The sequence below is a fragment of the Aquarana catesbeiana genome, linkage group LG10, assembly GCF_042186555.1.
Source record: "Aquarana catesbeiana isolate 2022-GZ linkage group LG10, ASM4218655v1, whole genome shotgun sequence".
NCBI classification, from domain to species: Eukaryota; Metazoa; Chordata; class Amphibia; order Anura; family Ranidae; genus Aquarana; species Aquarana catesbeiana.
The window spans coordinates 142,684,418-142,712,022 of NC_133333.1; the positions used below are offsets into that span (position 1 = coordinate 142,684,418).

The following is a 27,605-nucleotide window of genomic DNA, read 5'->3' on the forward strand; positions in this document are numbered from 1 at the left end:
GTAGACACCCCAAGCTATTTGCTGAGAGGCATGTTGAGTCCATGGAATATTTAATTTTTGACACAAGTTGCGGAAAAGTGACAATTTTTTTTTTTTTTGCACAAAGTTGTCACTAAATGATATATTGCTCACACAGGCTATGGGCTTATGTGGAATTGCACCCCAAAATACATTCTGCTGATTCTCCTGAGTATGGGGATACCACATGTGTGGGACTTTTTGGGAGCCTAGCCGCGTACGGGGCCCCGAAAACCCAGCACCGCCTTCAGGATTTCTAAGGGCGTAAAGTTGTGATTTCACTCCTCACTACCTATCACATTTTTGAAGGCCATAAAATGCCCAGATGGCACAAAACCCCCCCAAATGACCCCATTTTGGAAAGAAGACACCCCAAGCTATTTGCTGAGAGGCATGATGAGTACATGGAATATTTTATATTTTGACACAAGTTGCGGGAAAGTGACAATTTTTTTTTTTTTTTTTTGCACAAAGTTGTCACTAAATGATATATTGCTCAAACATGCCATGGGCATATGTGGAATTACACCCCAAAATACATTCTGCTGCTTCTCCTGAGTACGGGGATACCACATGAGTGGCACTTTTTGGGAGCCTAGCTTCATACGGGGCCCCGAAATCCAATCACCGCCTTCAGGATTTCTAAGAGCGTTAATTTTTGATTTCACTCCTTACTACCCATCACAGTTTTGAAGGCCATAAAATGCCAAGATAGCACAAAACCGCCCCAAAATGACCCCATTTTGGAAAGTAGACACCCCAAGCTATTTGCTGAGAGGCATGGTGAGTATTTTGCAGCTCTCATTTGTTTTTGAAAATGAAGAAAGACAAGAAAAACGTATTTTTTTTTTTTCTTTTTTCAATTTTCAAAAGTTTGTGACAAAAAGTGAGGTCTGCAAAATACTCACTATACCTCTCAGCAAATAGCTTTGGGTGTCTATTTTCCAAAATGGGGTCATTTGGGGGGGGTTTGTGCCATCTGGGCATTACATGGCCTCCGAAACTGTGATAGGCAGTGAAGAGTGAAATCAAAAATTTACGCCCTTAGAAAGCCTGAAGGCGGTGCTTGGTTTTCGGGGTCCCCTATGCGGATAGGCTCCCAAAAAGTCTCACACATGTGGTATCCCCGTACTCAGGAGAGGCAACAGAATGTATTTTGGGGTGTAATTTCACATATTCCCATGGCATGTTTGAGCAATATATCATTTAGTGACAACTTTGTGCAAAAAAAAAAAAATAATAATTTGTCTTTTTCCCGCAACTTGTGTCACAATATAAAATATTCCATGGACTCGACATGCCTCTCAGCAAATAGCTTGGGGTGTCTACTTTCCAAAATGGGGTCATTTGGGGGGGTTTTGAACTGTCCTGGCATTTTATGCACAACATTTAGAAGCTTATGTCACACATCACCCACTCTTCTAACCACTGGAAGACAAAGCCCTTTCTGACACTTTTTGTTTACATGAAAAAATTATTTTTTTTTGCAAGAAAATTACTTTGAACCCCCAAACATTATATATTTTTTTAAAGCAAATGCCCTACAGATTAAAATGGTGGGTGTTTCATTTTTTTTTTTCACACAGTATTTCCGCAGCGATTTTTCAAACGCATTTTTTGGGGAAAAAACACACTTTTTTAAATTTTAATGCATTAAACACACTATATTGCCCAAATGTTTGATGAAATAAAAAAGATGATCTTAGGCTGAGTACATGGATACCAAACATGACATGTTTTAAAATTGCGCACAAACGTGCAGTGGCGACAAACTAAATACATTTTTAAAAGCCTTTAAAAGCCTTTACAGGTTACCACTTTAGATTTACAGAGGAGGTCTACTGCTAAAATTACTGCCCTCGATCTGACCTTCGCGGTGATACCTCACATGCATGGTGCAATTGCTGTTTACATTTGACGCCAGACCAACGCTTGCGTTCGCCTTTGCGCGAGAGCAGGGGGGGACAGGGGTGCTTTTTTTTTTTTTTTTTTTTTTTTAATTAATTTTTTGATTTTTTATCTTATTTTTAAACTGTTCCTTTCATTTTTATTTTTTTTAAATCATTTTTATTGTTATCTCAGGGAATGTAAATATCCCCTATGATAGCAATAGGTAGTGACAGGTACTCTTTTTTGAAAAAATTGGGGTCTATTAGACCCTAGATCTCTCCTCTGCCCTCAAAGCATCTGACCATACCAAGATCGGTGTGATAAAATGCTTTCCCAATTTCCCAATGGCGCTGTTTACATCTGGCGAAATCTAAGTCATGAAATGCTCGTAGCTTCCGGATTCTTAGGCCATAGAGATGTTTGGAGCCATTCTGGTCTCTGATCAGCTCTATGGTCAGCTGGCCGAATCACTGGCTGCATTCTCAGGTTCCCTGTTGGGACAGGAGAGCCAGAGAAAAACATGGAAGACGGTGGGGGGGGGCATTTCCTCCCACTGCTTGTAAAAGCAGTCTAGAGGCTAATTAGCCGCTAGGATTGCTTTTACATGAAAGCCGACCGCTGGCTGAAAAGAATGATACCAAGATGATACCTAAACCTGCAGGCATCATTCTGGTATAACCACTCAAAGTCCAGCAACATACCAGTACGTTGCTGGTCCTTGTTGGGCATATATTGTAAACTTTTTTTTCATGCAGCCTGTGGGCTGAACGAAAAAAAGATATTGATCGGTGGGTATGCCCACCATTAGAATACCTCCCTTCATCCACCCACTTCTAATGATGGGCATACATGCACCATTTATATATGCCGAAGCATGAGGGCATCCTCCCGCAAAAGGCAGGAGCAAATTGCTCCTCCACCCACTGCCCCCACGCTTCGGCATATATGCTGAAGTATGTAACTGTGGTGGTGAAATCACCTCCGACAGCGCTGGAGTCACGGCTTTATGTATCGTGGGAGCAAACGCTGTTGCTGTCAAGATAAATAAATCCGCGCTGCAACTGAATGGCGTACCTGCTAAGCAAATGATGGTTAACAAAAAACAAAGTAACATTACAGTATAACAGTAATACTTACCATACCTGCAAAGCAAATACAAAAAAAAAACCATAGTAAAAAATAAAACATTTAACGCAACCTGTGCCTACCTAAAATATATATATGCCGAAGCATGGGGGCATCCTCCCGCAAAAGGCAGGAGCAAATCGCTCCTCCACCCACTTCTGCCCCCACGCTTCGGCATATATGCTGAAGTATGTAACTGTGGTGGTGAAATCACCTCCGACAGCGCTGGAGTCACGGCTTTATGTATTGTGGGAGCAAACGCTGTTGCTGTCAAGATAAATAAATCCGCGCTGCAACTGAATGGCGTACCTGCTAAGCAAATGATGGTTAACAAAAAACAAAGTAACATTAGAGTATAACAGTAATACTTACCATACCTGCAAAGCAAATACAAAAAAAAACCATAGTAAAAAATAAAACATTTAACGCAACCTGTGCCTACCTAAAATATATATATGCCGAAGCATGGGGGCATCCTCCCGCAAAAGGCAGGAGCAAATCGCTCCTCCACCCACTTCTGCCCCCACGCTTCGGCATATATGCTGAAGTATGTAACTGTGGTGGTGAAATCACCTCCGACAGCGCTGGAGTCACGGCTTTATGTATCGTGGGAGCAAACGCTGTTGCTGTCAAGATAAATAAATCCGCGCTGCAGCTGAATGGCGTACCTGAAAACACAAAGGTGGTTAACAATAAAAAAAACAAAGTATAAAAAAATTACATACCTGAAAAGCAAACATGATAAAACATAACAATAAAACAATGCAGAATAGAATACAGTAAAAAAGAGCAGAACAATAGAGAGAAAATAGAGAGAGAGAGAGAGAACAATAAAACGACAACTATTTTTGTTTTTTTTATTTTATATTTTTTTTGTGTATTTTTTTTTTTTTTACTTTTTTTTTTTTTTTTACTTTTTTTTTTTTTATAACTGTAACTTTTAAAACTGTAACAGTTCCAGGTTTGGGTCTCTCAAAATGCGATGGCATCTTGGGAGACCCTGTGGAAGTGTGTCCTAGTCTGTGCAGTGCTGTACCCTACGCTAATACTCAACTAGTGTATGGTAGCGTTCAAAACATTCACCAATGCAAAGACCAGGATTGCCAGGACAGGAGGGACAATAATACCGGGTGTCACGCCTAAATCCGCGCTTTCTGCAGACACGACATTTTCTTTGGGGGGCTCGTTGGGTAGGGGTACTCTCGAGGACATAAGGAAAATGCCTCTCATGCAGCCGGCCTACTGCATTTGGATTGGGAAGGTGAGGTGGAGCACCGTCTGGAAACAGAAGGGCTCTGACGATCTCTTCCTGGAATTTAAGGAAGGATCCAGTCTGTCCTGAAGCTCTGTATAGCACATGAGCGTTCAGCAAAGCCAATTGAAATAAATAAACAGACACTTTTTTGTACCAGCGTCTGGCCTTACGGGCAATTAGGTACGGCGCCAACAACTGGTCGTTGAGGTCCACCCCTCCCATATTAAGGTTGTATTCGTGGACACAGAGGGGTTTCTCCACAACACCAGTCGCCGTAGTAATTTGGGTCGTCGTGTCTGCATGAAGGGAGGTGAGAACGAAAACATTCTTCTTATCCCTCCACTTCATAGCGAGCAAATTATTATACTTCAAGCAGGCTCTCTCCCCCAGCCTAAGACGGGACTCTACAAGCCGCTGGGGAAAGCCCCGGCGATTAGGTCGCACGGTGCCACATGCTCCAATCTGCTGATCAAACAAGTGACTAAAAAGTGGCACGCTCGTATAATAATTGTCCACGTACAAGTGGTACCCCTTTCCGAATAAGGGTGACACCAAGTCCCACACTATCTTGCCAGCGCTTCCTATGTAGTCAGGGCAGTTGATCGGCTCTACGTGACTATCTTTGCCCTCGTAAACCATAAATCTACATGTATAGCCTGTGGCCCTGTCACAGAGCTTATACATCTTGACCCCGTATCTGGCACGCTTGCTGGGAAGGTACTGTTTGAAGGACAAGCGGCCAGAAAACTTAATCAGGGACTCATCAACGCAGACAACTTGATGGGGGGTAAACAAGTCTGCAAAACGTTGGTTGAAGTGGTTTACGAGGGGCCGAATTTTGTAGAGCCGATCGTATGCAGGGTCTCCACGAGGACGACAGAGTTCATTGTCGTTGAAGTGCATGAACCGCAAAATCTGCTCGTATCGTGCCCTGGTCATGGAGGCAGAGAACACGGGCATATGGTGAATTGGGTCAGTGGACCAATATGACCGCAACTCACTCTTTTTGGTTATGCCCATGTTGAGGGAAAGGCCCAGAAAGATCTTAAATTCGGAGACCGTAATTGGTCTCCAATCTCTGGCAAGGGAGGACTGGGGATTAGCGGCGATGTGTTGACCAGCGTACAAATTGCTTTGGTCCACAATAGATCTATAGAGATCTTCGGTGAAAAACAGTGAATAAAAATCCAGTGGCATAAAGTCAACTGTTTCCACCTGAATTCCGGGTTGGCCAGTGAAAGGGGGAAGTACGGGTGCTGCAGAAGTGGTGGGTACCCAATTCGGATTGGCGAATGCAGCAGGAAGGGCACTATGGGCACGACGGGCCTGTCTTTGTCTTATTGGTGGCAGCGGGACACTAGTTGTGCTTGCCACCTCGCCAGCTTGAACTGCACTTATGGGACTCGCCACGTCACCACGTGATACTGCAGTGCTGGATGTACGACCAGGGTGTACTAGGCCGCTGGTGCTTGCCAGTTCACCAGAAGGAGTAGCGGCACTAGTACCTCTCTGCTCCCTACGAGAGCCCTGCGGTTCTTGCACTTCAAGGACAGAAGAAGAAGATCGGGGTCTGGTACGCCTGACCCTAGCAGGGACCACAACTCCGTCGTCAGAGCTAGCTGTCATGGAGCCGCTGTCCTCTACAGGTTCGTATTCTGAGCCTGAACTTGACAGATGAGTGACTTCCTCTTCACTATTTGTCATACTCAGAAACGTGTAGGCCTCTTCACTAGTGTACCTTCGATTTGCCATTTTGGCCTCTAAATTTAGGGGTACACTAGTGAGACTCACAGGCAAAAAAGCTCCTGACTGTCAGCGACTGATTCAAACCGCTACCAAAAAACTGTTAGCGATCGCAGGGATCAGGCCTGACTCTGCGAACGCTACAGTTATGTGTGCTTAGTGTTTTGTGACAGTTATCGATCGATACTGCACTTGGGTGGGCTGGGCTGGGCTGGGCCGAGGAGCAAAACGCAGGTGCTAGCAGGTATCTGGGCTGATCCCGCTAACACTGCATTTTTTTGGGGGACCCTAAACTGCTGGGGAGTATAGATCTGATCGGATCAGATATCGATCCGTTCAGATACTATAGCACTAAGGGAGGCGTATGCTGCGTGCGTGGGTGTTAGCGGTACTGGCGCTAACCTGACGCTGCCTGGGGCGACGCAGACCTTATCTGACCCTAAAAACTTAACTTCTATCACCGCCGGGCAATTAGGGGGTTAAACCTTTATAGGGTAATAAACGGCGGGTGCCCTAAAACTGTAATAAACTACAATAAACTACAAAAAACAAACCAACTAACCAGCGTCACCTGTAACAATTATATGGTGATCGCTGGTGAAAGGGTTAACTAGGGGGCAATCAAGGGGTTAAAACCTTTAGAAGGTAGTATATGGGGGTCCCTGTCGCTATAAAACACTGACAGCGAACCTATATACTTACCTCCCTAACTAGCGTCACCTGTGTCACTAATACAGCGATCAGAAAAACGATCGCTTAGTGACACTGGCGACGGGGGGTGATCACGGGGTTAAAACTTTATTAGGGGGGTTAGGGGGGTACCCTGGACCTAAAGGGGGGTACCCTAGACCTAAAGGGGGCTAACCTAACTGCCCTAACACTTGTAACTGACACAAACTGACACCAATGCAATAAATCAGAAAAAAAAAAACCTGCTATTGGTGTCAGAGTGACAGGGGGTACAGGGGGGTGATCAGGGGGTGATCGGGGGGTGACAGGGGGGTGACAAGTGTGCCTGCGTGTTCTACTGTATGTGTAGTGTTGGTGCACTTACTTGGATGTCTTCTCTCCTCGGCGCCGGACGAAAAGACCGACTCGAGGAGAGATTACATCACTTCCTCTGCTTCTGTTTACATTCACAGAAGCCGAGGAAGCTTGTCATTGGCCAGGAGCGATCGCGAGGGGGGGGGCACGAATGAGTGGCCTCCCCCTCACCTTTGATCGACCCTGACCTCGATCCGACCGCCGCTGGCACCGGGGGGGGGGTCCGATCGGACCCCCCACCCGCGGGCAGGCAAGGACGTACCTGTAAGTCCTTTTGCCTGCCCGTGCCGCTCTGTCGACGTATATAGTCGTGCGGCGGTCGGCAACTGGTTAAAGCACACCAAGATTTAAATCAGTGTTCTGCCCCCCCACCAGCAAACAATTAAAAAGTCAGCAGCTACACATACTGCAGCTGCTGACTTTTAATATTAGGACACTTATCTGTCCTAGGATCCAGAGATTCCACTGTTTCCATCAAATCTCGGGTGCTGTCGCCACCATTGCCTGTAAGGGAATCTGGCAGTGAAGCCTTGCGAATTCACAGCCAATTCCTTACTCCACATGCTTTTTGTGTCTCTCTTCCTTTCCTCCACACATCGAGGTCCACCCACCGGATGACGTCATTTCCCCTGTATGATCCAAGCCAGGCAGTTGAGATCTCCTTCACTTCCTGCCCTGCAGACAGTGTCCTGCGCAGTGAGAAAATACAGCTGATCGCTGGGGAAAAAAAACGGATTGCTGACACCCCTCAAGGAGGATCCTTTACCTGACAGATATGCCTATGATGCCTTCATTTCTGTAAGTGCTTTTATGTTTGAGCTATTAAAATAAATGTATAATATTGCACTTAGGAGTGCCTCCCTCCCTCTCTCCTTTGCATGTGCAAAGCGCTCTGCGTTTTTTGAATGGCCCGGCAGTGGGGAAAGGAGGAGGGGCCGAACTTCCGAGTGATCTCGCTGCGGCAAGATCTCTCGTAAGTGGGGATGGGTACCTGCCAAAAAGGTGCCAAAAGTGGCACCGGGGGGGGGGGGGGGGGGGGCAGATAAGGGGAGCTTCCACTTTTGGGTGGAACTCCACTTTAAGTGAGAATACACATGGCTCTTAAATTTAGAAAACACATTGCTCATCCAGCTTTAATACTAAGGAAAAGGGGTATTCCTGGTGTTTTCTGGTAAAATACAATTCTCTTATTCAGGCATCAACATGTAAAGGTCTTCTTCAAAGCAAACTGAGATGAAGTTGTAAATCATATGCATATAAAATGCCTGGGATGTCTTTTTTTAGAGATGGAAGGATTTTATTAGGGCATTTTAATCTTCCATGAGCTAGAGACATTTGCACTCACAGCAATATATGAATAATAAAATAATACTATGAAATGTAAAATCTTCACTCTATTTTATACATTATATACCAGTGTTATTTATGCTTAAAGCTACACAGATTTGAGGCCCCATAGTTCATATATATATATATATATATATATATATATATATATATATATGAGAAAATATTGTTACATGTACATAAATATGTGCAATGGATCCAATTTTGTACATATTTTTGTACTTTTTTTTAACATATAATAAAAGCACATGCATGTTATTTATTAAAATATAATAACAAAAATCACACTGATATGCAAAGTAGTAAAAATATTAAACTGATGCATGGCAAACTGAAAAATTTGGCCTAGATACAGTACTATTGTGAAGCGCTTAGGAATGAAATCCAAACAGATATACTGTAAATGATACAAATGGATGCATCTCTGTATTCATGAATACTTAATTAAATATAATTTCTTAGAAATGTACAAGCAATGTAAGTGTCTACATTTTTGTGGTATCAGTTTCTTGCAGCCCTTGTACAGCAGAGCTTAGTTTCAAGGATGAAAAAGCACTACATGAAGCCAGTCATTTGTGCTATGTGCTCATGTAATTCAAAGGGCGTGCTGACAGGAGTAGAAAGTAGAGTGACAGAAATTAGCTCATCAGCGAGCTGCTTCTACTTTCACTGTGCATTAACAGTCTGCGGGTAGGACAAGACCTGTCGCTGTTACTTAACTGAAGCAGAGTCAAAACAGGTTTCCTTCTGTACCAGGCAAGGCTGAGCTGTGTGACAGCCTGTGTAAATCTCACGACTGGATGGACAAACATACAAATCTTTTGGCTGGTAAAACAGCAGTCTAATATGTATTTCATCTGTGTGTCTAATTATTTACATAGCGTTCAGCTTTAAGTAGTATTAAGCAGTAGACTCAAAGAAGCTGGAATGGAAGATGTTTTATATGAATTTTGGCCACAGGTGCTTTTTAGGCTGTTATCTTCTACTCCACTGCACTCTTTTTTAAATGTTTATTTCTTTAAATGTGGGTGTATGATGTGATGTATGTATACATCTACTTGTTCATAAGCATTTCAAGGAGAGGACTGGGAATCTTTGACTTGAGGAAGCAACCAACTATCCATTTCATAGCTAAGGCAAATTCCTGTAGGTTAAATAAAGTGCAACACTCAAAATGTGCCAAGGTGTCTCACTATTTGTAAGAATGGTGAACAACAAGTGTTCCTAAAGGTCGTGGTATTTTGTGATATGCATTTTACATCTTCCAGCATCAGCTTCCTTTGCCTCTTTCAGCATTCAGTCATATATCACCTGAGAGCCCCAAAAGAAAATGGCATTGGAAGACTTCCCTCTGCCAGGCATGAGGTCTGAAAGGGGTGAGTAGCTATATATGCATCCTTCATGTGTCGCTGACTGTGGATCCTGCTCTGATCAATGTCTAAATGGTGAAGAATCTTTACTCACGGTCATCAGCTCAAACTGTCTTATTAGTACTAGCCCAGTGGGCAAATGCCCCTCTATCCCCATCCTAGTCCTCCCTGTAGATTTGTCATAGTCTTTTCCCCCTTTTATTCTTTTTTTTTTCTCCCCCCATTGATAGAGGGTAGTCTTCATGTCTTTCATATGACAGTACAGGTAACAAATGTGAAACAGGGAGAGTGAAGTTGGGACAGCTGCTCTGGGGTCCAGGAAGTCAGCAAAACCCAGGTATAATGTACACCCCCAATTAATTGTTATGTATTTGCATTACTTTCTGTAAAGAGCATCCCCTTATCATCCAATTCTTTTTGAACATTCTGTTCTGCTGTTTGAACATCTATAAGTTAATTTGGCTGACTGAACAAAAACCGATGAAGAATTATTAGTTTCCTTTAAAGCTAGCCATTGAATTAAAGGCTTAATGATTTTTGAATGAAATTCAAATATAAACTCTAATACTGAATAAAGACTAAAGCTGGCCATACATTATATACAGTGTTCTTGTAGGATTTTCCTTTAGATTTGCCAAAATTGTATAATATGAGGTCAAACCTAAACACTTTCAATGTGTATGCAATCAGGCAGGCTCTTGCACTACATAGCTGAAGATAAATCTAAAGGAAATTGAACAAGAAAATTGAACAGCGTATTGCCAGCTTAAATATGACTTCCTTGGACTTGACACCTTTCAGTCACCAGCAGCCTTTAGCACTTGTGTTTAGCTGAACATTGATACTAGAATGAACCGGTTAGGAAAAAATAGGAGACTTGTTTTTGAAGGTGCTAAGTCATACTTATGATTTTTTTTTTATATTTGGATCTCCAGGGAGGAATCAAGGAGTGTTTGAGCATCCTATGTTGGGATCCAAACTGAGACTCAAGAGACAGAAAAATATGGGTATTGTGCATACTTCCAGAAATGGGACCAAAGCTTGGAACATGGACCTGGATGTGGCACCATATCGAAGTATGACGTGACTACTGTGATGGAAAGGAGATTTGCACTGTTGGATGAATTAGGCAAGGATTTGTAAGAGTGAATACTTTATTTAGTGAATCGCTGAAAAAGTACAGTGGTACCTTGTCACAACTGATATGGTGGGATGGAGAGTGCTTAAATTCTTTTATTTCATTTAGAAACTCTCACGTTTGGTGTGGCGTGTATATGAATGGCTCCTGAGTGAAGTTGGCACGTGAGATACAGTATATGTTAACGTGACTAAATTCTTAAACATAAACTGGTGCTTAACCTGTTAAATACCAGTCATTACATTTCCAATCATAAAGCTTTGATGAAGCTTACTTTATATTGTTGGTCAGTAAAGCCAGACCCCCTAACTTTGGTGGTCAGTGAGGAAGGTCTACGTTAATTAGGGGTCAGTGAGAGACATGCTTCGTTAGGCCGAAGATTATTAGGAGAATCCCCCCTTACACTGTGGATGAAGAGAGAAGACCCCTTTATGCTGGTGGTCAGTGGGAAGAATGCCCCTTACATTCGTAGTAAAGAATAGTGGTCATTAGGAAGAATGCATTGTTACAGTGTTGGGTCATTGGGAAGAATGTCTCACTTACAAACAGTTTAAAGCTCTCTGGTGTGGGTACTTGCCAGAGAAACAAGAGGAGAAGCTCCACTGGTCCTATGCTGCTGGCTATGCCTAAATACATTGGTGTCAGGACTATGCAGGCATCTTCCGGTGGGAATTCAACTCACGAATACTTGATGCACAAGGATTCAGAATGTGTGGTAAGCTTAAGGATTCCATGTACTTTTCATCATCACTACATTTAAGGGTCTATTAATAAATTATTTCCCCCAAGATTCATGCAACTTTCACCCAAGATACACACACTTTTCTAATTTGATTCAATTGGAAAAATGTGTGAATTCTTGGGAAAGTTGTGTGAATCCTGTGTGAAAACATTCATACACAGACCCCCTTAAAGTGTTTGTTACCCCAACATTTCATATTCCTGCCTATGTGGAATATGAAATGTGCCATATGTGCCTGCTGTACCATGTACTGTACATGTATACTATATGAGAAGGTATTCTGTTCTTTTTATATTACTTCCTTTATATGAAATCTCTGGTGTTCCTGCTAGTCCCTCTGCTTTCCTATTAAAAACTTACCACACTAAGCAGGATAACACACCATGATCAGTTCTCTAGCTGTGCAATGATCAGCCTTGTCCCGACATGCCCCCACTGCACAGCCATGTACTGGGAATCTCAGTGTGCTACTGTTTCTCCTCTCCCAGCTCTTATGCAGCTGACAACAGATGAAATGTAAACACTTATAAAAAAGGGAAAAAAGAGGTATTTATCATGTTTTTTTTTATATCTATACAAAAATGTTTTTCCTTTCATTTCTAATTTAAACTGAATGGGTTGTTTTACAAGGTGATTGTTTATAATCACTTTAAGGCGTAAATTCATTGAAAAAGGATACATTGATTCTAAGATGATGCTAGTGATTTATTGCCTTGTATAATTGCAGTCATGCAATCCAAGCAAGGCTGCAGGAGAGGTCATGGAATCTTGACATTTCTCCACTGTCAGGGGTGTGCCTTTAGCCATGCATTTTTATACTAAACGGGGTGTCTAAAAACAGCATTTCTTATCAAAGTGAGAGATACCACACTCTGTGAATAACTCCTTGCTGAGAAGGATATCCATTTTTATGATCTATGCACTTACTCAGTATGTTTGCAGTATTTTCTGTCACAATATCTGTATCTGGTCCATGGAAAAATTCAGATGCAACACACCGACCCTTGTCTTTACCTGCAAAGAAAATAATAAAATTCACTTTCATTCCATGTCTAACAAGTCAATTCCAAAATGCCTAAAAGAATATAACTGCTTTAGACATGTTTATGTCCCATAGAAGCTGATTATATTCCTATTTATTGTAAGGGGAAAAAAAAGGAAAAATATGCTTGGCTGCTGTTGGTCAACAAAGGTTGTGGAAGACTTTCGCATGAGTCCCTTTTACTAACAAATATGAGCCAAGGTGAATCATGCCTTAAAACTCAACTTTAGACAAACAGCTAAATGCACACTTGAAATGCATATAAAATAGCTGTTTTACCTGCCAAAATATTTGAATGTATATTTTGTCTATCCAGTTCTGAGATTTCCACAGCCACACCACACAGTCCTGTCTAGCTGGGAAGGAGACCTGAATTTTACTTGCTGTGGTTAACACTTGTCTATCCTCTAGTCTTTGGCTGGACAGCAAAGGAGGAGCAGCAAACTGATGAAATCATCTATCAGTCATTTTGCTGTCACCTTCTATCATCATAGTCCTTGCATTGGAGCACAACTGATTGGCTCTGTGTGGTGCTTCTTGCTTGCTTAAAAAAAACACACAGGACATGGGCTTGATTGCTTCTTTTGTTGCAGTGCTCTCTTGCACCTTTTTTAATCATAGCAAAATATGTTTGCAAGACTAACATCTAGGTGTCCCGGATGAAGACGCCTTGTGGACCTGAACTAGTTGACTCTCCCCTATTATTTTTCTGCAAGTTACTGTACATTAATCCTCTTCTCTTTGTAGCCTGAGATTCATATGTTCCTACCTAATTCTTTACAAATCTGATAACAGTTGTATCCTGGCATATTGCTGTGGAATTTAGATCAAGAGCTATAGAAACCTCAGAGATCATAAGCTCCTGAGCATGTGCGGTAATCTGCTGCCATATTGTGATGTCAGAAATATAGCAGCAGGTTCACACATATCTGCAGTACTGACTAGTCTGTATCACCATTAATGCATATGTGTGGAATCTTGCGGCCATATTGATTTCAGCTCTATGGAGCTCAGGACTGACAATACACTGTGCATGCATGGCATATATTTACATTACTGTGCATGTATGGGACATAATGCTTTTGTCGCAGTTGGAGGGGGAACAAATGCACACTTATAAATGTATAATTGTGCATGTATGGGGACTTAATATGCAGGAGCAAGTTAGGTGTAAGTACATATTTATGATGTAGGCAGATGTCATGTTGATTAGATATATTACTTATATCCAACCGCACCTTTAGCATTTCCTACAACTCTACTTCCTATTCTCCTCTTCCTTTCTCAGTTGGGGTCCCCAAAGGTTCTGTTCTTGGACCACTCCTATTTTCAATCTATACCTCCTCCCTGGGTCAGCTGATAGCCTCCCATGGCTTCCAATACTACCTCTATGCTGACGACACCCAAATCTATTTCTCTACCAATCAGCTCACTCCCTCTGTCTCCTCATGTATCACTAATTTACTATCAGATATATCAGTCTGGATGTCACACCACTTCCTCAAACTCAATCTATCCAAAACCGAACTTATAATTTTTCCTCCCCCATATGCCCCTTCCCCTGATCTCTCTGTCAAAATCAATGGCACAACTATAAGCCCATCCCCACATGCCAAGGTTCTAGGTGTAGTCTTGGACTCCGAACTTTCCTTTAAGCACCACGTCCAATCACTGTCCAAATCCTACCGCCTCAACCTCTGCAACCTCCAAAATACGCCCCTTTCTAACCAATGACACAAGAAAGCTCTTAATTCACTCGCTGGTCATCTCTCGCCTCGACTACTGCAACTCCCTTCTCATTGGCTTACCTCTACATAGTCTATCACCTCTTCAATCCATCATGAATGCTGCTGCCAGACTCATCCACCTTACCGATGGCTCTGTCTCTGCTACCCCTCTCTGTCAATCCCTCCACTGGCTTCCACTCGGCCAAAGAATTAATTTTAAAATACTAACAACTAAGTACAAAGCCATCCACAATTTAGCCCCCAGTTACATCACTAGCCTAGTTTCTAAATACCAACCTACTCGTTCTCTTCGTTCCTTTCAAGACCTTCTGCTTTCTAGCTCCCTCATCACCTCCTCCCATGCTCTCCTCCAGGACTTTTCCAAAGCCTCTCCAATCCTATGGAATGCCCTAGCCCAATCTGTCAGCTTATCTCCTACTCTATTAGCTTTTAGACAATCCCTGAAAACCCTTCTCTTCAGAGAAGCCTACCCTACCCATACCTAACAACAACTGTTTTTTTTCATTTTCTCCATCAGCTCACCCCCCACAGTGATTACCTTTGATTTCCACTTGACTTCTAGATTGTAAGCTCTAACGAGCAGAGCCCTCTGATCCCTCCTGTATTGATTTGTATTGTAAGTGTACTGTCTGCCCTCATGTTGTAAAGCACTGCGTAAACTGTGGGCACTATATAAATCCTGTATAATAATAATAATAATAATAATTACTTAGATGGAACCCCCACTGACATCTAGGAGAAGTTCAAGATGGGTAAATGTATTCTATCAAAATTGTCCTTTCTAAGTTTTGCATTACAATAAAGAGTCATTTATCTCTACCCAACTATGCTGATGCCTGTATTAGTAGTGCATTTTTATTATTATTATTTATTATGTATTATTTTATTATTATAATTAACATTACATCTGAATTTCAACATGAAACTAGGGGAGAAACAAAAATGCCACTTCACTTCCTGCATTCTTCTTTCAGAATAACTATGGGAGGACATACTCATAATGAATACTGATGAATGCTGATCAGCAGATTCTTACACATTGCGATTACACTGAAGTATATTATACAAGTAATTCCTCTAGCTATGTATGCACAAAGATTAACAGAGTAAATAGAACTTAATCAGCTGTTCAATGTGTTACAGTTCAGTAATACCAAGTAAGACACAATTCTCATTCAATGAACATAACATGATTTCACACAGTACTTGAATGGATAATCAGCTCTTTAAACGATAACTACATTATGTCTCTGGGTCAAATTTGCAGCAAAAGTCACAGCGATGAGCTTTCCACTTACCTTTATAGAATCATGCGCTTGCTGGCCCAGATTGCTGATGAATCCCCTTGGCTAACAAGAGAGTGACATCTCATTGGCCTGGTTAACAAGGGAATGACTCTATTAAAACAGGTAAGTGGTAGGCTAGCGATCCTGACGCTGGTGGATTGTCACCAGAGGCAGAATTTCCTATTTGGAATTAGCCCTATATTAGGATAAATTAATAATTATGTCCAACATTGTTACAAGGCGGCCCATGAGGATACTTTTATATCACCATCTAGCAGACTATAACAGTCCGAATTGTAAAATGTATCCGGTATTCTGGTTTTCCTCTGTGATAAAATTGAATGTTAACGAAAAAAATCATTACATACAGATATGGACTCTGATGACTGCAGAATGAATATATATTGAAAGAAAGTGAGGAAATCTGTAAATTTGAATTGAGTTTTATGATTATATTAGAGAAACCTTCCTGAGATTCTATTAAAGCAGGCCAACAAAAGCTGTCACTAGGGGGCGTGGCCGGCTGTGGAGCAAGATGGACGTCTGACCCACCAGCTCCGCTCAGCCTTGGGAAAAATAAAAACCACTCGCCCTTCACAGTGGCTCTCATCCCCTCATTCTTACCCAGGGAGAGAGCTGGTACATATGGCACCTGGACGGTATGTTCCGAAAGAAAAAATCATTCTGCCCACAAGCCGCGCCACCTCACAGACTTCTTCCTCACAAGGGAAATGCAGAAGAGCCAAGATGGCGCTGGAGCAGCGCCTCCTCCTCCTCACATCCCAACAGATGAGCAATCGCAGGAGACAGAGCTGCATTTCGCAAATGCCTCAGAGGACATGGACAGCACGGAACCTGCTCTAGGCTCTCACCATGGCTCTCCCACAGACAGAGGTAAGAGGGCAGCACAATTGCCAGTGCTTTCCCCCACTAAAGCTCCTCTATACAAGAAGCAAAACTGGGATGCTCCTGGAGAAGCACAGCACCAGGATAGCAGCCATGAATCATTAGCTTCGCACCCTGCCAGGGATCAGCCTGCTTCAGAACAAACACTGAAGCATATGTTGATATGTGGCTGGGCAGCCCTCGGTGCAATACGGCACCTCATCCCAATAATTTGAAATTCAAGCCAGAGGGAGGGAGTACAGGGATTATGGCGGTGCCAAGAGGAACACAGTATACTCAAATTTAGAGTTAAAATTATATTTATTTAACATCAATCATTAAAACTGGACGTTAGAATCACAAAAACATGGTGTGCATAATTTCTAAAATCAATTTGTAGCAAACAGATTTCACGTGACTTGGCCTGAAGAATGTGGCGGCCAGTTCAGTGGGTAGGTATTTAGATGTCCGACATGTTTCGCCAGTGGTGGCTTCCTCAGGGACAGATGTTTAATACCTAGAGTGCTACAGTACTCTCTATAGAAAAAAATATATGACAATCAATAGACATTCTAAGGCAATTGATTCATTAAATACAGAGAAAATGTATATATACATGTTTGCAAGCTGTCAGAGTAGACCACCCTGCCCCATCACCAAAATGGCCCCAAGAACCTGCCTGCACCGCAAGGTGCCAATAGGAACCCCAACCAGGCTATCTAAAGCATACAAAGCATACCAGGCTATCTAAAGCATACTAAAGCATAAAGGATACATACTTTGGAGGCCACTATATATCCAGGGCTCAATGAATGTATTAGTTTCAAGCCATTTTTATAGGCAGCCCCCCCCCCCCTTTTTCGGGGCTACACAACTCATTTCACTAATTCTCTATATTCTATTTTTATTTTATTATTTCCTCGTATATATTGTCAAAAATATTTTGCACACCCCTCCCTAATGTTCCTCCCCACTTTAGAGATTGGCCCTGATGGATTAAGATATAGTTTTCTTTACTTCCATATAAATTCTCAATTTATCATCTACGAGTATATACAGTATAGATATGTTTAGGCATTATTATTTAGTTTCATTGAGATATGTATTTGATTGTTTTTATTGTATGTCATTGTCATAGCTATTTCTGTTTGTAGCGGATGATTATTCTGTGCTAACAATCAGTGTAACAATTTGCGAGCTGTCGGGGCGACTTGCTTGGGCACATACCAGGGACCATGCCCCCCCTCTTCTATTTTTCCTTCTATGTTCTGGCCAAATCCTTATTCATGCCTTGTGTGCAGGCGCCCCTTTGGGGCTTCATTTGCATCCCTGACTTGTTCCCACCCACCTCCATCCCCCCCCCCTTTTGTGTTCCAATTGCACCCCTGCATCTCTGGCTGCCAAGTGCCTCCCCCCCCCCTCCAGGCTTTAATACCACCAGTTGGGGATAGCTGCCCACGGGATCTTGTACTTCACAATGGTGGGTGCGCACCGGGTCTGATGCTTTCAGCCTTTCACATGAGATACACCTCAGCTGTATGGACACCCAAGGGCACCGGTCAATCCTCTGCCCGCCCCAGCCATTACACACTGGACAAGCTTTCTATCTTCCAGGTATCGCGCCGCTATTTGCGACGTTTGAATACTGCGTGTTGTCTATGATGTGTTTACACATCACCATAGACACCATCGCAATGCCTTCTGGATCTTGTAGGCCCGGATGGAACTGCGAGCCGCGCATGTGCGGTGGCTCCTATTCGTCCGCTCACACGTGCGGTGACGTCAGACGCCGCTCGTGTGTGGGGGGCATAAGAGCGCCGGCATCCCAGGCCACTAGACACGCCAGGGATCGCAGGACACCTTCTCATCAACTGCAATCCGGTTCGGTAGGTATTACCATTTGGCTTTTCAGCATGTGATCCTTCTCTTTTCTTCATCGATTTAGTTATCCTAAGCTGACAGTGTCTTTTGCCCCCTAGTCTGCTCTATCTGGCGCTCCAATCGGCTGTAGGTCTCTTCTCAGCCAATTATTTCACCCTTGATTACACGTACTGGTGAGTGTCAAATTATCTTTGTTTACAATTAGTCATGACTGTGTCATCTGTTGACACAGTCATCCTGCAACCTGCAATTTTTGGACCCAGTGTCTCTGGATAGTATTATGTGTTATACAATTGTTCTTTTCCTTATTAACCCTTAGAGATACTTGCTCTATCCTTCATTTCTTGATGAACTACCCCCAATACTGTTTGCCTTTCGGTGTCCTGCCATCCACATTGAATAGTATTTTTGTAAGTAAAAATCAGAGACTATGTTAGTCCTATACTACGTTCCTCTTTTTTCAGTTTATGGGTGGTCATAAGGCCCCTCCAGAACCGATCACACATTTATTTATAAACATTTGTATTTTTTAGACATATACTCCGCCAGGCCCCTCTTATTGTCCCCTGCAGCTACCTATTGCGATCTCTGTTTGAGGCTCTGCTTCGGAGACGTGTGGCACCTGTCCCTGGTGATTTGAAGGTACATTTTCCATCTTTAGATAGCCTGGTTGGGGTTCTTATTGGCACCTTGCGGTGCAGGCAGGTTCTTGGGGCCATTTTGGTGATGGTGGAGGGTGGTCTACTCCAACAGCTTGCAAACATGTATATATACATTTTCTCTGTATTTAATGAATCAATTGCCTTAGAATGTCTATTGATTGTCATATATTTTTTTCTATAGAGAGTACTGTAGCACTCTAGGTATTAAACATCTGTCCCTGAGGAAGCCACCACTGGCGAAACATGTCGGACATCTAAATACCTACCCACTGAACTGGCCGCCACATTCTTCAGGCCAAGTCACGTGAAATCTGTTTGCTACAAATTGATTTTAGAAATTATGCACACCATGTTTTTGTGATTCTAACATCCTTTTTTAATGATTGATGTTAAATAAATATAATTTTAACTCTAAATTTGAGTATACTGTGTTCCTCTTGGCACCGCCATAATCCCTGTACTCCCTCCCTCTGGCTTGAATACTGAAGCATATGCTCCTGTCCCTGCAGAGACATCTCAGCAATAAGCTCCATTCCTCCATTTCCTCTTTACATTCTAGATTAGATTAGAAGTGGAGGAATGTACAGATAACCTTGAAAGGCAGGTCGCAGGTCATGCTAACACCTACCATGAGGTCACTGAGGCATATCATCGGCACTCTTAAGGAACTTAGCTTCCTGCTCATTAAAGTGGCAGAGCTTGAAGATCGTTCCAGACGGAACAATTTAAAATTCAGGAGTATCCCAGAGACCATTAAACCTCCAGATCTGATTCACTAAATACAACTCTTGCTCAAGCTCCTCCCACAACTCTCTCAAGCTGATATCGCTATTGATTACCCACATGGGATTACTAAGCCTAACCATCTTCGAGGCTCTGTCCTGGCACGCATTCATTTCTTTCAAGTGAAAGAAAAAATTATGGCAGTGGCCCACTCCTACACCAGGCTGCCTGATCCCTAGTCTGCTGTTGCTCTCTACATGGATATATCTGCTGCTACTGTGCAAAAATTAAGAGAGTTTGCCCAAGTCACCGCGATTCTCCGAGAGAAAAATATCACATACAAATGGGGTTTCCCCCCTAAGCTAATGGTGACCTTCCAAAATCAAACAATAAATATCTCCACGCCAAAGGAAGGCATTAAAATGTTGTTGACATGGGGTCTCATCTCTACACCTCTGCCTAACTTTTATCTGCGTCATTCACAGGCCAGCAGGCCGAGGTTACTCCAACCGTGCTGCTCCACGTTAATAGCTGCAGTAACCGCTGTTATAGTGTACTCCTTCAGCTGCCTATGTTCCTGAAACAGCAAGGTAACTGCATATTTTCTTGTCAGCAATGTTAAAGTTCCAAATGTGCGTCAACCTGAATTTATCTACTGACTCATTTATTCCCCCAACCACAGGGTGCCAAGCACTCTATTCTGTGTTGTGTAACTCGCTTTACATTTATTAACCTTCTGTTTTCTCTCTTGTTGATTACTACGTTAACTGCATTGTTACATCAAAAACTGATAAGCTTGTCATCTGTAACCTACAGTGATCTGAAAGCTATTGAATGTGGGAAAATAGCAGGTGTCACCTCTCTCCTCCTGTAGACTTAGCTTGTCAGCTACTAACTATGGCCAATTGGCCATTACTATCACTTCCCTGAATGTTAAGGCCCTTAATTCTCAATTTAAACACAATTTAATGTGGAAAGAAGCCCTTAGACATAAATCCTATCTTATCTGCATGCAGAGACCCATTTTCTATCTCACAAACCACCGTCCTGCTCCCACACGCAGTTCCCACACTGTTTTTGTGCAAACTTCCCAAAAAGAAAGCTGGTGTCCTCATTGCTATCCGTTCCACATTAGCTTTCCAATTGCTCCACCCCTAAATTGACCCCATGCGGAAGATACATTATCTTAAACGCCTCCATTAACAACCATGTCATGACTATTGTCAACGTCTATGCCGCCAATACTAACCAAAGGCAGTTCTACCAATCTGTGATTGAAAAACTAGAACCATTCCGAAACACTACCTTAGTTATCTGTGGCGACTTTAACCAAGTCATGGATTCAACCCTAGACTCCTCAAACCCAGCCCATAAACAAACCACTGTCCTTTCCACCTTACTCCGAGCCAAAGATCTATTTGATCCATGGAGGTGCTACCACAGTACAGAAAAAGATTACACCTGTTATTCACACACGCAAAAGTCTTACTCTAGAATCGGCATGTTTCTGGTTGATAACCATACCCTTTATTCAGTTCAAGAAACCAAGATAGAAGTCATTACATGGTCTGACCATGCTCCCATTCTACTTAAACTATTCCCTCTTTACTCCACAGAGAAGGGGGCTTAATACCTCCCTCCTATCCCATCCACATCTCCAGAAACAGGTTGCATCCGAGATCGAACAATATTTTTTGCTTAATGCTGATTTTGTAACTAACCCTACAATTTGTTGGAATGCTCATGCGGCCTGTCACAGGGGTCTCCTTATTAAACTGGGAGCCCATGAGAAGAAGCAGCGCAATGCTACCACATATAAATTATTGGAGCAAATTTGCATCCTTGAATCTGCTAACAAAACTCAACCCTCCCTACACCTTGATTCTGAACTACAAACAATACCTCCCTCCTATCCCGTCCACATCTCCAGAAACAGGTTGCATCCGAGATCGAACAATATTTTTTGCTTAATGCTGATTTTGTAACTAACCCTACAATTTGTTGGAATGCTCATGCGGCCTGTCACAGGGGTCTCCTTATTAAACTGGGAGCCCATGAGAAGAAGCAGCGCAATGCTACCACATATAAATTATTGGAGCAAATTTGCATCCTTGAATCTGCTAACAAAACTCAACCCTCCCTACACCTTGATTCTGAACTACAAACAACAAGACAAAACCTTAGTGAACACCCTCATCAAAACTTCCCTGAAAAGACTACACATCTATGTACATAACAATAAACTAGGGACCTGTCTTGCAAAGCAACTTAAAGGTCACTTAGTACACTCTAAAATCTCATACCTCACCTCCCCCTCTCGAACCCATATCACAAACCCCAAAGATGTTGCCAATCAATTTAGCTTGTTTTATGCTAATCTATACAACCTCACTACATCTGGTGGAGCGCCAGCGCCCACATCTGAAGACATTGCCAACTTTCTGGTCCACTTACATTTGCCATCACTGTCCCCAGAATAAATTTTATCACTCTTAGACCCTTTCCTGGTATCTGAAGTCGAGCAAGCTATCGCCTCTCTTCCACTACATAAAGCCGTGGGCCTGATGGTTTCAGCAATGATTACTATAAACAAGTTTCCACCTTGCTTGCCCCACATCTTTGCCAATCCTTCAACTATATTGCTTCCACAGGCCACATCTCTCCAGAATCTCTTGAAGCCACCATCACGAAAATCCATAAACCTGGCAAACCCTTGGATGACCCTGCCAGCTACAGACCCATCTCATTATTAAATACAGATACCAAATTGTATGCCAAACTGCTAGCCAGGTGGCTCTCTAGCATCATTCCATACCTAGTATACCCAGATCAGGTGGGTGGCTGGCAGGCAAGTGTCTGATGGCACACGTAGATACATTGACCTCCTACAGTGGGTAGAACACCATCTAATGCCTTATCTGTTCGTCTCTTTAGATGCGAAGAAGGCATTTGATAGGGTTGACTGGAACTTCCTCAAAGCAGTTCAGGAAAAGTTTAGCTTTTCAGGCAAAATTCTGCAAGCCATAATGGCACTATACTCCAACCCTAGTGCTAAAGTTGTAAACTCCGGTATGCTATCTAACTCCTTCCGTATATCCAAAGGAACCCGTCAGGGATGCCCCCTTCCTCCCTTAATTTTTGCCCTCATTATGGAACCATTGGCTATTCCATCCGCACAAATCCACTTATCTCCGGTATTGCAGTTGGTGAACATACTCACAAAATCGGCCTATACGTGGATGATGTGATCATCTCCATAACCAACCCAGTACAATCACTACCTCACCTCCACCACACCCTAGATCTTTTTAGCAAATCCTCTCTTTACAAGATGAATTTCTCCAAGTCCTGTATGATTGGTGCTAATATTGACCCATATACAAAATGTAGCATTGATTAAATCACCTCTTTCTCGTGGGCCCCAGACTCCACTCTTTCCTACCTAGGTATACAATTGGTCACACCTACTTCTCAACTAATCCTCCTCAACTTCTCTCAACTCACCTCCAAACTTCATAAAACAGTACATGATCTGCAACATATTCAAGCATCTTGGGCTGGCCACATTGCTTTATCTAAAATGTACCTTTTAACCCATGTACTTTATACATTCCAGACTTTACCTATCCCTTTTTTACAATCACATCTCCACAAATGCAGGGCATATTAAACTCCTTCATATGGAATGGGAAGCGCACCAGGGTTAAACACTCCATCTTGTGCACACCTACCGGGGGAATGGAAGCACCAAACATCACAGCATACTTAAAAGCAACAATCCTAGACCAAGCCAAAGCTTGGTGGGATACCAAACCACAGCCTACCTGGCTCCAAATAAAAAAAATTGTATTAGCAACTTGCCCAAAATTGCTCTTCAGCACCCTCCTCCTGGGACATCATGGACAGAAATCTTACCTGGGCACCATCAATGCAACTATCAAAGTGTGGAAGGAAATTTACCAGCATACAAAAGGACTACCCTATCGAATATTGCCTCTCATCTCCCTCTCTGCTCTACAAATTATCATCCCTGACATCTCAGAATCGAACTGTCTCTCTGCTGGCCTACAGACTATTGGAGACCTGTACCAGAACTCTTCACTAACCTCTTTCCAACATCTGCAACATAAATATCACATTCCCTCGAAGGACTTTTTTAAGTATCTCAGGTTCCGCTTAGCCCTATTACATCTGCAATGGTTGGAAAACCCTCTGCACCAGTGCATTCTGGAATTCTACAACACTAAAAGACCTACCCAAAGGGTATCTCCCATTTCTACAAGCTTTTAGTCAACCCTCCACATAATTCCAAAACCTCTGCCATGCTACACCGGGAAAACCTCTTACAATGTACCTATACACCGTCTCAGTGGCAGCAAGCCCTCCAAAGACCCCTGAAAATTTCTAAATGTATTCTGCACTGGGAAACTGTATAGAAAATCCTTAACAATTGGTATCTAACGCCATCCAAACTTGCGAGGATCAACCCCTCTGCATTCAATGTCTGCTGGAGAAACTGTGGAGATCTCGGAACACTATTACACATTTGGTGGATCTGTCCTAAATTAACACCTATGTGGTCCACTCTCCTCAGACTTCTTTCTTCCTTAATGCCCAACACTGTTTCCCTGTCTCCACTAATGGTCCTCCTAGGCATGGACATTGAAACTTGGCCACCTCACACCCAAACTATCATATCCCATGTCTTTATTGCCACATGCCTAGCCATTGCTAGAAACTGGAAATCCCCACATCCTCCATCTATTCTGGAAGTTATCTTGCATCTGAACAATCACTGCCTCATGGAATACATGTATGCCAAGGCCCAAATTCCAGCATTCCAAAAGAAATGGGCCCCCTGGCTAGTTCACCCTAAAGGTCCATCTCTGCTGTGATCCACTGCTGTTACTGATCTCTCTTCTGGCCTACTGATGAACTCCAGACAACCAATAAGACTCAATTATCTTATACCCTCACAAATATGGCCGTCCTATCCTAGCATAGGCGGCATACCTTTCTCCATTGCGCCAAACCAAACTATCTATAGCAAACACCTTGCAATTTCTTCTCTGACATGCATACAACTGTAATTTTTTTTTTGGGGGGGGGTTCCCTTCTCTTGTCTTATGTACTTTGTACCGTATTGTACATGTTTGAATCTTGTACCATCATTCAAAAGTTACAATTATACAAAAATATGTTCTCTCTGTATTGTCAGAAAACTTTGAATAAAACTTAAAGTGAAAAAAAGCTGTCACTAATGCACATAAATTGCACAAAAAAAGTCACAAATGAAAAAAATAAAAAATTACACAAAAGATGTCACAAATGACACAAAGCTATATTATATATTTTTATTTATTCTAATAAAGAAGGTCAATAAAAGCTGTCACAAATGCACATAAATGAAAATAAAAATTGCATAAATGATTAAAGTAAAAAATGTCATAAATTACACAAATAATACATTCTAAGATTAGCACTAAGTTGACTATATGGACCTTTTACTGTAAGTATTTATAAAAGGTGATAATAACCTCCCAGCCCCCCCTCGATCACCTCTTCTTATGAGTGAATACATTTAGTTCTTTCCTCTGCACTCTTCTCAGTTCAGTGACATCCTTTTTGTGAACTGGTACCCAAAACTAAACTACATATTCAAGATGAGTTCTTACCATTACTTTATAGAGCAGGCGTCTTTATTTGAGAAAATCAACCAAAGAGATAACACATATTTTTTTTTTTTTTTTTTAGTCTACTATTATTAAAATGTGTTGTGGCAAGATATGCCAATATACTGTGCTAATGTGTATCATTTATATTGATTTACAGCTTGAAATTCAGACTTTTGATTGTGGTATTCTCTCCGCTTGTTCTGCATTCCAATGAAAATTGATGTAAATGTATAATTACTCAAGCAAGTCTATAAAATCACTTTGCTAACCTTGCAATTTACTTTACACATCAACAATGATGACAAAGCATGCTATTATTAGGTGCATAAAAATGAAAAAATCTGTAGCAGACATTTTATGAACTCCACAGAGAATAAACAATAGATGAAAGCATTTCCAAAGACCAAATAAGGAAACAAAGCTGATTCTGCATTCTTTAATACTGCACAGGTTACCAGGTGATCTTAGGCCATATACAAGATTGCTGGTTAACACAACAATATTTGGAAATATTCATACTTTGATGGTTAGATGGAAAAGACAAATAAAGGGACACTAGTCAAATCCTAAAATGTTATGCGAAATTTTGTAAAGCCTCCATAAAAAGGTCACTTAAAGCTGAAGTTTAGGTATAAATTGTTTGCATCGTTGAATGAATAAATTAATGAGTGACTTGTATAGCGCTACCTATGCGAACTGAATCGCCTCAGGGCGCTTTTTAACCTACCTGCATGTCTTTGGAGTTACATGAACAAATGTATATGTATACAAAAGTGTACATATATCTGATACCTGACTGATCCCTGTAAAAGATGCAATTCATTGCAGTAGTTACTGCAACTATAGTGATAGCAGCAGTCTTCTGGGTTCTGGGTGAGTGGCTGCCCTTCTTTACAGTAACCAAAGGAAGTTGTTTGTTTCAGGTGACAATTTCTCTGGCTCTTGTGTCCAGGGAAGAAGCCAATGGACCATGATCTGCACTCTTTTAGCTTCAATGGATGATAGGTGAGACATTAGCGAGAACCTGTCTCAAAAATATTATATTGCATAAGGAAATTTTTGTCATCTATGTGATATAAATAAAGTGTTAGTGAAACCAAGGCCTAATGCACACTTTTTTTCAACTCTTCAAGAAGCCTTCCTCTTGACAACAAGGTTTTTGGAGAAAAAACCCTTTTACAAGCATTTAGGCACATTTACACGTTTCAAGTACGTAGGCGTTAATTCATTTCACTGGCCAGAATAATAATTTATTCTGGCCATAGAAATTAATTAACACTTAAGCGCTAAATGCGCCAAGGGGCAACGGGTGTATAGACACATTTACAAGCATTTTTTCTGCCCAAACTCTGCTGCTCCTGGATGCACTGGCAGTGGGTTCTCTTTCCTGCTTCTAAACTCTCCTGCCACTAAACTCTGCTTAAAGTCTGTGAGGATGATTTACTAAAACTGGCGAGTGCAAAATCTGGTGCAGCTCTGCATATAAACCAGCTTTCAGGTTATATTATCAAAGCTTAATTGAACAAGCTGAAGTTAGAAGCTGATTGGCTACCATGCACTGATGCACCAGATTTTGCACTCTCCAGGTTTTAGTAAATCATCCCTGGTGTGTGCATGGACACATAGGCTAACATGCAGGGGAGTTTGGAGGCAGGACAAAACAAAAAACCTCCAGAGGCCCCTAGGAGCCGCTGTAAAAACGTCCAGTGTGCATGAAGCCTTAAAAAAATAATTAATTAGATGATTGGATGATGAAAATCAACAGAGCTTTACCACATTTACTAAGCTTTGGGGAAAATGAGTGCAACTGCAATTGCAAGGTGCACAGTCTGTTTGTCTTTAGTAAATCAACACCATAGAGTCTACAAACTAAGATATAGATTTGAAAATTGATCAATCCTCATGTGCTGACTGCCTATCTAATTTATTGAGGCCTTAAAATGGCAGGACAGTACAAATACCCACTCCCCCCGCCCCTCCACACACACACACCAAACAACTACTTTTTAGAAAGTAGACATTCCAAGGTAT

General features: G+C 42.0%; 1 protein-coding gene and 1 long non-coding RNA gene across 4 annotated transcripts in view; one reads left to right on the top strand and one right to left on the bottom strand.

Moving 5' to 3' along the window:
• LOC141110933 (uncharacterized) overlaps positions 1–11,681 on the top strand; it is a 130,195-nt gene extending 118,514 nt beyond the window's left edge. The window contains exons 3-4 of the long non-coding RNA XR_012236352.1: positions 9,716–9,798; positions 10,728–11,681. This is a non-coding gene — a long non-coding RNA (uncharacterized lncRNA). The remainder of the gene's footprint in view (positions 1–9,715; positions 9,799–10,727) is intronic.
• Positions 1–27,605, bottom strand: part of CACNG7 (calcium voltage-gated channel auxiliary subunit gamma 7) — a 276,026-nt gene that overhangs the window by 17,250 nt on the left and 231,171 nt on the right. For all 3 annotated transcript variants that reach the window (XM_073602738.1, XM_073602739.1, XM_073602740.1), the window contains one exon: positions 12,600–12,686. In XM_073602738.1, the coding sequence (XP_073458839.1) occupies positions 12,600–12,686 (87 nt within the window). The remainder of the gene's footprint in view (positions 1–12,599; positions 12,687–27,605) is intronic.